Raw genomic sequence first — 12,583 nt, 5'->3', positions numbered from 1 at the left:
TGCCTGTATTATGCTGCCAGAATACCTAAAGATTACCGTATTTCTTTGCACAATGAAAACACTCAATGAATGCACCCCACACTTTTCCAATCGAGAAGTGTTTTTTCTTTTCCTCGTATAATGATCGTACCCTGAACTTGCTCCATGAAGTAGAAGACACATCGTTCAATTTGGCGTCTGATACAGCGTCTGACCAGCTGAAACAGAAGCCAGATCTGAGGCATTTTGCCGTGCTGTAGCACCGGATCGAATGCCAGCGCATGTCAGGTGTCCAATCCGGTGCTTCTGATCCAGAGCTACAGCATAGCAAAATGTCTCAGATCTGGCTGCCGGTATGGCAAGTCAGGCACCTTATCCGATGCCGAATCTAACAGTGTCTCCCCTACTTCTTAGAGGGGCCGGGGAAAAAAAAAAAGCTGCTCTAAAGTTTACCTTGAATAATGAATGCACTCCCCAACTTTGTGCAAAGCCTTTCAGGAAAAAAATAAGAGTTCATTATGAGAGTAAGTATATGGTATACAGTATGGACAGATGAGCATGTATAAGGGCCTAATTATGAGAGCATGTGGCACTAATTGTACCTGATAGCTACAACTGTATTGTGCTGACAATGTAATGCTACTATAATACCATATATTGATCAGTGATAGTTAAGTGATAAAATGTCATACAATAACATTCTCACTGGGTAGGGGTGTACGTAACCAAATAGAGCAGATCCTAGATATATCGAACTCAAAGTAGATCGCAAAATAGTTTGATACTATATCGATAATTCGAAATGTAAAATATTCCAATCTGAAGCTACTTGGAAAATTCTGCATGTCTTGGGCAGTGTGTCTCAACAAGTCATCAATACTAAGCAGTTCAAGTTAGCTTTGAAGAGAGTGAAGGACTCCAACAGACTTCAAGTTGCATAACAGGCAGGACTCTGACAATCGAGAACAGCCTGTCGTTCATGCAGCCATCATGCGGATGCCTCCCATTTGTCAAGAATATACCAGCCACCCAACGCATCAAAAACAATGTTCTATGGCACAAGTTTAAACATTTCTGAGCTGAAGTACTCTACAACAGGGAATGGCCAAGTTTGTCCAATAATAATTTCAGTACTACAGTTCAAACCAGCAAGCACACAAAAGAGGAAAAGAAACATGGCAATGTATTATAAAGATACTTGCATGAAAATGCTGTGTAATAGGAAAACCATCAATCAGGGAGGAAGAAAAGCCGTAGAACACTACAAACAACACATCAGGCAGACAACTGAAAAAGTCGCACATGCACGCATACAAAAAGGGGGAACTGAGGAAGATGTGCTTGGTTCCAGCTGTGCTGTACGTGCATTGTAACAGGTGGAAGAGTATAACACATCAGAAAACATGACATGGCACCGACCACTTCATATGTGGCTCATGTGTGGCTGCTTGCAGTAAGGTTTAATTTTATATACTTGGCACAGTAGCTCAGCAACAATGTTATTTCACTGTTGAGCACAAGCTCAATAGGAGTTTGTTGGTGAACATGACTACTTCTGCAGAGTCAGTTATTTGCTGTAGGTCATTTATATACAAAGAAAAAGGGGACCTAGAACGGAACCCTGTGAATATTTTGTTCCATACCTCACATGCTGAATGCGAGAATGTTTTGTGGACTTATGTTCAAGTGCATGTCAGTAAACTCGAGGCAGGTAAGATTAATATTGAGCCCTATATTACAGTGCCTCTTATAGGTCCACATGACCGGGCACACTGCTGTAAAATAGTGTGCTAGGCAGGAGAAGATGCTCAACTGATTGCCAAGACTCTAATGTTGCAAAGCTATGCCTGGGCTTTGACAGAAGCTATTGACAGGGACTCCAGGATTACTTCAACTGCATAAGTTCTTTTAATATCTATTTAACATTCATCTGACTTAAAAGTAAAAAAATGGGCTAGCGCAGCTTTGTGGCGTTCTTTTTCATATTGTAGATTTGAAACACTTGGAGTTGAACTTATTCAAGCCCAATAAGGTCAAGATTTCCCACCTACTATACATGTATCGAACATCTTAAAACATGTAACAGCCTAACAATAACTTACAAGATCGGGGGAAGCAAGATGACACAAATTTAATTTTTAAGTCTTGTAAGAACAGTTTGATAGCAGCGTGCTTGAAAGAATAAAAAAATTCTCATACTAGTGCATGCTGTAAGAGAAAACTACTTCTGCTGTTTCAACAGACAAATGTTGAGCACTGTGAATGAAGGTTATCACACGTACAAGCAGATATGACCTCCCAGACATGGCCTGTAATTTGACAACACAGATACAAGCCAAATGAACTAGTTCACATTAGGCCACGAAAAAAAAAAAATAATAATAATAAAGAAGGCAGTAGCATGCAGAAGCAAAAAGCGGGGGCAGCAGCATCAGGGCTACTTACGGATTGCAACTGTGGCCCCCGCGCCAAGCCGCATCAAGCCGTAGGAATGGTTAAGAAAGCACAGCAAAGGGTGGGGTTGGTGTGCAAGGGAATTGAAAAGGGGATACAGAGAAAGCGGGAAAGAAGACAAGACAATGTATCAGCAAATCAGCTTCCTTGCACGTTTCACAGCACATACAAGAACAACACAGCAGCACACAATGGCAGCAGCAGAAGCACCGATAATGGCTCTGGCCATTAGAAGTTAACGCGCAGCACTTTAGCATGCTGTGTAGTATACTCCGATCTGAGAAACATTAAAACGGCCTTGCAAGACTTTTTGAACACAGGAAGCGAATGTGGTTGCTTGTTAGACAAAGCCACCATGAACATCCGCGTCAAATTTTGTTTATGCACATGCAGTGCAAGGCCTACAATGCAGATAAAATGACCACCTGCTCTTTCCTTCCCATTCCTGAAGTCCATGCCAACTATTGCACTTATTGTGGCAAACTTATTCTTATGATGCGGATTGACCATATAATTTTATAAATCAAGACTAAGCAATGTCCCCACCAGAAATGACAGAATTCTTTTTGTGACCACGATATGGGCATTCCCTTTGAAATGTGGTGACGGCACACGCCACTGAGCTTATTACATATGCTTTTTCTGGTGTTTATTTTTTTCAAAATAGGAATATCACTTCATCGCATGTTTTGCTTTCCTTTGCACAATAAATCTTCTAGCCATCTCTTGTCTCCCTCTAAGACCCATCTACATCTCCTCCACTGCCCTTAAAACCCAACTTCTCAGGCAGCCTATGTCCACATTTATTGCTGGATGGATGTTGAGACAAATTAACAGAACATGCTCTATGGTTTCTGTTCCATTTTCACACTTTCTGCATGAGTCATATTCATTTGAAAATGTTTCCTCCTCTACAACTCAGTGTTCTCAAACACCCTGACCTGGCTTCAAACCACAAGCATTTGGCTGCCGAGCACGAGGTTGCGAGTTTGATACCAGGTCGCAGCGCACACATTTTGACGAAGGCACAATGCAAAAATGATTATATACTTAGATTTAGGTGCATGTTAAAGGATCCTAGGTGGCTAGAAGCCCTCCCTTATGGCACCTCTCATAAATCCAGTGTAAATATTTTATCAGGAATCAACAAGGTAGTGGTGCCATCTAGTAGCAGAGGAAGATACTACTGCAATAATTCTACGGGCTCTGAAATCAGCTGTAGCACTGCCCGACTGGAAGTCAGGCCAACACCTAAGCTCAGTATGCTATGGTGAGTGGTGCATGGCAGGCATTATTCTGCATTGAAACAGTGGCACAGCTTCGATTGCTGCAGGAACAATGAGGTGTAGAAAGAAGAACAACTTTTCATTGCCGATGACTGCTCACACACTATGCATTTAAAAATTTTAAATGTTTCCTGATAAAGGTTTGTGAGGAAGTGCCCTTTAATACTCAACTTCTTTCATATAACTCATAAAAAGTTATGAAGGGCTCCTAAGAAATGTGAATGATGAAAGACGCAGCATTTTGGGGAGGAAGTCATCACCACAAATACCACCTTCACACAGCTTTGCAGTGAGCATTGTAAGGTGTCCTTGTCATGAGGTTGTTGGCTTCACCAAATATCACTTGCAACACAGCAGCACAGCAGTCCTTGCAACACAGCAGCAGTCCATACATGACAACATTTACTTCCACTGTTTTACAGGAATGCAGATATCAGTCCTCAAGTAATCAGCATATTACAACACAACTTCACTTAAGCCTTGTATTCAATTTTCACACCAAAAGTTACAACAGTCCAGAATGCTGTGTGTAATCACTTCAATGTAAGCACAGCAGCCCAGAATATAAATAATTACCACACAAGAACAATATAAAACACTGGCAGATCAGGCCAGTTTATGTCTGAAAACATAATTCCAATCAAATGAAACCATTTCAAGCCAATAAAAAAAGAATTGTGTTTTAGGAGATGAACTAATTCCAACTGCTGAGTTTCTATGGCTCAGAAATGAAGTGGGAACATGAAAAAAGCAATCCCAGTGCAAGTGGAAAGTGTTGCAGAAGCACAAGTCATGCCAAAATTTCTTACTATGTGCAGGCAATGAGCTTGCTGAGAGATACCGTTGTGCAGGTTACAAGCATTGCTGTGAGGACAATGATTATGCTATGATTATGCTATGATTAACTGATGACCATGTTGAACATATAAGAACAACTTGGCATAGTTCCTGGAAAAGGGGCTTGGTGCAAATAGACCATACTATTGTAAACCAATATGCAAGCCTACAGCATTTCCAGGCAGCAAAATAAGGACAGAAGGCCAGGCTGACATGATACTGATTGTAGGCTTAATCGCACACACAAACACACATGCACGCAAACACACACATGCATGTGTGCATACTTTTTCAATGCCACAGATGTGGTACTCACGCTGCACAATGAAGCGGACTGAAGGAGTTCCCATAAAATGTATTTGTTCGAGTGTGTTCCAGGAGCATGCCAAGACATGGGCCATGACCTAGCACACAAAGCACCAAAGGAAACAAAACATATTTTAATTACAAAGGTACAAAAAAGGACAACTGAAAGATTTGCAATAGTCATATGTGTCCTTGGTTTCTTAAAGAGCCCCTTCGCCAGGTTCCAGCATTGTAAGCACACAAGCACAGTTTGTAGATAACATAGCGATAATGCTGTCAGCAATGTGTATCTCCTTCAGGTGCCAAGCAATCCTGTCCATTGAACATTTAGTTTTACCATATTTCTTGCATCTTCAGAATCATGGAAAGTGTACAGCTGCGTAACTGATTACCCTAAGTGCTTTTATTTCGCCACTAAGTTTTTTTTTTCAAGTTTACAGCATGTGCACTCTATGCGAGGACCCTCCACAGCAACTTCAGATATGAAAACATCAACAACTTTATGTCTAGCATACTCTCAAAGCGCCTCACTAGTTATGCAACAGATTACGTACATGGCACTGTGCCAAGAATGGCGTTGCTCAAAGAAGCTGATGCGTCTTGCACTAGTTAAGCAAAATTGAAGGTACCCTCATTAGGTCAATCTGAGAATATGGCACACTGTTTTTGCAAACTTATGGAATAAAGTCACTTATTTTCTGGCGAACCTGGTATATCAGACTCCCAATTATTCGGACATTTTGGCAGTCCCCATCTAGTACAAATTATTGGTCGGCGACTGTATAAACCTTGTTTTCCTGTAGACAGTGCTATTGTCAAGTACTGTATCTTGCAATTCCATCAATTCTAGGTTTGAAAAAGCATAATTCTGGCTCATTTCTATGGAGTCCATGTACCTTGTGAATGCCATAAAAATGAACCGTTACCCACTTGCCCAAGCTTCCACAATGCATTCTTTCTGGTGCCTGTAATCTGTGTTGTAATTGCTTAAGTAATTTCTATTTACAAGGAAAGTGATCTGCCTACCCTTTGAAATTACAGGCAAATATCTATTACAAGTATTAAAAATATTTTCAAGAAAATTATATCAACAGGGATAAAAACATTTCTAGATAAATACAATGTGCTTTGTCATCAGTAGCAAGGTTTCAGAGCTCAGTTCTTAACAGCTACTGCAGTTATGACTATCGCAGATGATAAACATCGCACCGCAGCTCAGTAAGCTAATTGATATCATCTTCCTTGATTTAAAAAAAAAAGGCATCTGACACTGTGGATCATTTAATTTTATTAGAAAAACTTGACCATTATGGGAAAACACGGGGAAGGCGGGAGATGGAAATTCAAGATGATGAGCAAAACGAAAACAAGGTGAAAGCAGGAGTCAACATTTCGACAAGTGGCCTTGAAGAAGACAAGTCTACTTGTTGAAACGTTGGCTCCTGCTTTCACCTTGTTCTCGTTTTGCTGATCGTCTTAACCATTATGAGTTTCACAGAAAAATATTTGATTTCCTTTCAAGTTACACGAAAGATTGTTCTCAGGTAGCGAGAATTAATAATACAGTAGAACCTCGTTCATACGTGTTGGGAAAAAAAAAAAAAAAAAAAAAAAAAACATACTAACTGGAAAAACGTATGATCCAAAGTAACTAAAAAAAAATTTAAGACAACTATTGTTGACATCTTCGTAATGCAAAGCGCCGCGCGGATCACTGCGGCACGTGACGCCAACAAGCGTTAGGCTGGTGATGCTATGGCGGCGAGAGACACGTTTTGTTGTTTTCCTATTGCGTGGTGTTTAAAGGGGGTGATGGGAAACCTGCGCTGCAGCAGGGAATGGCGGCATGTTTGGATTATCACCTACTAACATGTGCAGTACGCTACCAATGGCACTACATATCATGTGCTGTAAAAAGATAGGTGAAAGTGCTTATCGCAATAGGTTTGGCAGTGATAGCTGTGAACGCAGCATGCGACAACTCGGGCGGAGATTTGCTGGTACCGGAATAAGAAACTGTGAACGCCGTCGTTTTGACGCGATACAGGCGGCTATATACTGTTCCTGACTGCGCGCACCTCGTGCCTTTTCTTGTTCAGATGGGATCTAGCAGCCGGAATACGTATACAATTGCAGTTTGCAGTAGGGAATGGCTGCGCGTTTGGTTATCGCCTGCTAAAAGCTTGCACTACGCTTCCGACAGGCCCATGCGCTGTGAAACAGATAGGCGAAGATGCTTATAACAATAGGATTGGCGGTGATAGCTGTGATAACTGGTACCAAGATAAGAAACTGAATGCATGCGTTTTCATGTGAGACGAGTGGGCGAGTATTGCGGTAAACCTGCCGTGGCGGGCGGCTATATACTGCTCTCGATCGTGTGTGCCTCATGCATTTTCTTGTTTACAAGGGATCTAGGGGGCCGGAAAACTTATATGATCACAGTCTTGCAACGTACTGAATGTTGGTGCCGAAAAATTGTGTTTTCTGGGAACATATGAACCGGTCAAAAATAAGCGCAACTCTTCTGGGTCATATTTTGTGTTCTCGATTGTGAATATTGGCGCTGGAAAGACGTACATAATGGGAACATATCAATGAGGTTCGACAGTATTACATCCTCTAAACAAAATATTTGTACTGGCCTCCCACGGGGTTCCAATCTAGGTCCCCTTCTTTTTTATATATAAATGACCTACAGCAAATAACTGACTCTGCAGGAGTACTCATGTTCATCAACAAAACGTGTTATTGTAACAGCGGATGATATCGATGAACTTAGTCAAAAGGCAAACACGAAGTTAAGCAGAATCTCAGACTGGTTCTTAGGAAACAAGTTGACAATTCACACAAAGAAATCAAAATATGTGGTATGCCAGTCTCACTTCAAAATTGCAGACACTACAACATTAAACCTAAAGCCAAGCAATGTCCTACTCAGACTAGCTCCTAAACGTACCTTCAGATGATTTTTGATAAATGCAACGAGCGACCATGTAACTATGTTAGGTCCAGGTTAGCATCTGGCTGGTACGGCTAAACTCAAGCTCGTGAGTCCTCTGACACCTGAGTTACACGCCTTATGTATTTTGCTTTTATAGCAAGTCATTTAAAGCACTGTATAAGCTGGTATGGTTTATGCGGATACAAAACACGTTATGTTCAATGGCCGCTGATTCGGAGATTTGACTTTACTACTTTTAAAACGAAACTACCGTTTAAGCGGGTACAGTTTAACGAGGTTTTACTGTACCGACAGTCATAGCGGCATTACGTAATCAAGGAGCATAGAACAAGTAAAACTCTTGCTTTGGCTAGTTGGTTCATGCTTGAATGAGTAAAGGCAAGGCGCAAAAGACAAGGACTGAAGAAGGACACAAACGACAGGACTGGTGCCGGTCCTGTCTGTGTCCTTCTTCAGTCCTTGTCTTTTGCGCTTTGAATTTACTCATTCGAGTATAGAACGCTTACGTAAATACCTTGGAAAATATCTACAGAGGCTCTATGGCTATCTTAATTCTACACAAGAAAAGCAGGAAGATACCTATAAAGAAAGGGGTCAGACAAGGAGACACAATCTCTCCAATGCTATTCACTGCGTGCTTGGAAGAAGTATTGAAGCTATTAAACTGGGAAGGCTTAGGAGTAAAGATTGACGGCGAATATCTCAGCAATCTTCGGTTTGCCGATGACATTGTTCTATTCAGCAACAATGCAGACGAGTTACAACAAATGATTGAGGACCTTAACAGAGAGAGCGTAAGAGTGGGATTGAAGATTAATATGCAGAAGACAAAGATAATGATACATAGTCGGGCAAAGGAACAAGAGTTCAGGATCAACAGTCTGCCTGTAGAGTCTGTGAAGGAGTATGTTTACCTAGGTCAATCACACGGAACCCTGATCATGAGAAGAAAATTCACAGAAGAATAAGAATGGATCGCATATGGCAGACATTGCCAGCTCCTGACTGGAAGCTTACCATTATCACTGAAAAGGAAGGTGTACAATCAGTGCATCTTATCAGTGCTGACATATGGGGCGAAGACTTGGAGACTGACAAAAAAGATTGAGAACAAGTTAAGGACCGTACAAAGAGCGATGGAACGAAGAATGCTAGGCATAACCTTGACAGACAGAAAGAGAGCGGCTTCTTTCAGGGAGCAAAGGGGTATAGCCAATATTCTAATTGACATTAAGAGAAAAAGAATGGAACTGGGCCGGTCGTGTAATGCGCAAGTTAGATAACTGGTGGACCATTAGAGTTACAGAATGGGTACCAAGAGAAAGGAAACGCAGTCGAGGAAGGCAGAAGACTAGGTGGAGCGATGAAACTAGGTAATTCACTGGCGCTATTTGGAATCTGTTGGCTCATGACAGAGGTAATTGGAGATCGCAGGGAGAGAGGCCTTCGTTCTGCAGTGGGCATCAAAAAGGATGATGATGATGATGATGGTGATAAAAAACACGCTATTAGAATTATGTTTCAGTCTAAACATTCTGATCCCACAGTCACATTGTTCAACTGGTATCACATGTTACTATTTGACCTATTACATGAGAGCCTGTCAATGTGCGTTTGTGGCATTGTGATATAGTACAACCAGCCCTTTGAATTGAATTATGAGGTTTTACGTGCCAAAACCACTTTCTGATTATGAGGCACGCCGTAGTAGAGGACTCCGGAAATTTCGACCACCTGGGGTTCTTTAACGTGCACCTAAATCTAAGTACACGGGTGTTTTCGCATTTCGCCCCCATCGAAATGCGGCCGCCGTGGCCGGGATTCGATCCCACGACCTCGTGCTCAGCAGCCCAACACCATAGCCACTGAGCAACCACGGCGGGTTCAACCAGCCCTTTAACGCTTCCATATTTTTTTCTTCTTTATACGAAACCTTAACAAAACCATAAGTCTTGATGCAGGACATTTTAATCTCGTACAATATAAGTGTATATGGAGAATGTCTTCTAAAGTTTACAGGTATCAAAATTTGGAATAAACTGCCAGTGGAACTCATGAATTCTTCAAACTTCCAAATTGCTCTCAAACAATACGACATAATTTTGTTAATGTCACAATAAAAAGGCAGGTTCCATAATCAATTTTCTATACACCGAGCCAGTCTTCCAATCTTTTTGTTAGTATTGTAGTTTTTGTAGTCAATAGGAGATATGCTGGTGTATTGTGCTAATGTAGTAATAATGAATTTGGTATTATGGTATGTTATTAAAGATAAGAACATCACTTGCTCAAACTATAGATTATTTAGGCTACTGTGGACAGCATAACTTGTATCTCTCTTCTCGCATGGTATGTAATTCAAATAACAACTGTTATTGTTTGTTATTTAATCACAATAGCTACTATTCTGTACAGCATTCTTCTCATTCATTGTTATCATGCACGTTACTTCGAACTTAGTTTGTGTTGCTCTCTCTCTCTCTCCTCCTCTCTAGTTTTGAATTCACTTTACTCTATGTTACCTATTATCTTGCTGTTATGCTAGGTGTTGCCTGTGTTTATTGGACCTACAGCTAGCCTTTGGTTATAGGTCCAAAAACTGTTTGTTCACTTGTGCTTTATAATATGAAAATAAATAAAATATCTTCAAAAATTTCATTCTTCGTTGCTGCCATTGCTGTGCAGCCTGTTCTTGCATCTCCTCACATTTAATTAAAATTCTTGTTTTCATTGCACTATTCAAATGAGTATTTTTGACAGTTTATTGACTGTATTCTCTTCCTTTCAACTTGCACACCCAGTAGGCAGACTTAGTTGTTATACCCAATAATGCGGCATGGAACGTGGTAGTAGGCGGTTCATTTCGCCACAGAACACACACAAAAGCTTACTGTCAGTTGGTCATTGTTATATCCAATATATTGTAAAGACCGGTATAATTATAAGTGGGTTCAACTTTTATGCCAATAAAGTAGAACATTGTTGACATGATCCCACTTCGTACAACTTCCCGGAGCTAATGTTCATACATGAGAACACAAAAGAAATGACCCATTACAGCCTCGTCATTTGTTGGGTGTGTTGGTAAACTGACTTGGAAAGCATATTTAGTGCACTGTAGTGTTGTCTCCCTTCTGTCCTTGTTCGCTGGTGCTAAATGTACTATCCGTCCCATTACACTTATGGTTATTTTTTACTGGTTAATATGTTCCCAGAAAACACGTTCTTTTGACACCATTTATTATAGGACCAAAATGTGACGAGAGAAAAGGGAGAACCGAGGGGCCAGACTGTGTTAATTATGACAATATAAAGCCCACAGACAATGAAGCAAAGGAAAGCATCGGGGAAATTAGCTGTAACTGAAATTGAGATGCCGAAAATAATAAAGGGAAATCAAAGTGGATGAAAAGGTAACGTGTTGCCAGTGGGAGCCGAACCCACAACATCCGCATTGTGCATGCGTTGCACTACTAATCTGCCCTTTTCATGTTCCTGTGCTGTCCTCTTCCAAATGCTGCTGGAGACGTTTTCGGAGGGTCCTGAGGCCTTTGCCAGTTGATTTGTGTACCTGTGCCCATATTGAGTGTGCGTCGGTTGTGTGTTTTGGGGATCTCAATTACAGTCCAACCTCGACATATTGCATTATTGTGTATATTAAACACTTTCTATATCACCTAAAAATCGCATGCATTTTTTATTTTTTTATTTCAAACTGGGTAGGATGTAAAATGAATGTACATCGAACTCTGCCACAACACACCACATGTGCTCTGTTGACAGGCAGCGAACTTTCCCGCAACACCCTCGAAGACCGATGGGCGTTCTCGACTGCTGCGCACTATAGCAGCACACATCAATTGCACCGAGGGCGCCATTTGAATGTAACGGTGTACGCAAGCAGCGGCTTGGCTAGTTCAACAACGTCAATGACGTATTGGATTTGCTGCACTGACTCCTCCTCGGTGTCGTGCTCTGCGCCTGCCACGCCTTTTTGGGTGCGGGCGTCCATATTGCAGCTGGGGAGGATCAGGTAACAGCAGATTTGTTGAAAGATGGTGGGCAGATTGTTCTAGAAAAACTGGCCACCCTGTATATGCAATGTCTCATGACCTCGAGCGTACTGGAATCTTGGAAGAACGCCAAAATAATCTTAATCCATAAGAAAGGGGACGCCGAAGACTTGAAAAATTATAGACCGATCAGCTTACTGTTCGGTGCCTACAAAGTATTTACTAAGGTAATCGCAAACAGAATCAGGAACACCTTAGACTTCTGTCAACCAAAGGACCAGGCAGGATTCCAAAAGGCTGCTCAACAACAGACCATATTCACACTATCAATCAGGTGATAGAGAAATGTGCGGAATATAACCAAGCCTTATATATAGCTTTCATTGATTACGAGAAAGCTTTGATTCAGTCGAAACCTCAGCAATCATGGAGGCATTACGGAATCAGGGCGTAGACGAGCCGTATGTAAAAATACTGAAAGATATCTATAGTGCCTCCACAGCCACGGTAGTCCTCCATAAAGAAAGCAACAAAATCCCAATAAAGAAAGGCGTCAGGAAGGGAGATACAATCTCTCCAATGCTATTCACAGCATGTTTACAGGCGGTATTCAGAGACCTGGGTTGGGAAGAATTGGGGATAAGAGTTAATGGAGAATACCTTAGTAACTTGCGATTTGCTGATGATATTGCCTTACTTAGTAACTCAGGGGACCAATTGCAATGCACGCTCACTGACCTGGA

At 41.3% G+C, this 12,583-nt stretch overlaps 1 protein-coding gene across 4 annotated transcripts in view; it reads right to left on the bottom strand.

Annotated features, from left to right (window-relative positions):
• LOC126541645 (uncharacterized) overlaps nt 1–12,583 on the bottom strand; it is a 129,466-nt gene that overhangs the window by 51,119 nt on the left and 65,764 nt on the right. For all 4 annotated transcript variants that reach the window (XM_055076807.2, XM_050188502.3, XM_055076805.2 and 1 more), the window contains one exon: nt 4,873–4,960. In XM_055076807.2, coding sequence (XP_054932782.1) covers nt 4,873–4,960 — 88 coding nt within the window. The remainder of the gene's footprint in view (nt 1–4,872; nt 4,961–12,583) is intronic.

Source organism: Dermacentor andersoni, chromosome 2, assembly GCF_023375885.2.
Source record: "Dermacentor andersoni chromosome 2, qqDerAnde1_hic_scaffold, whole genome shotgun sequence".
NCBI lineage: Eukaryota > Metazoa > Arthropoda > Arachnida > Ixodida > Ixodidae > Dermacentor > Dermacentor andersoni.
This window is presented reverse-complemented; position numbering and strand designations above follow the sequence as displayed.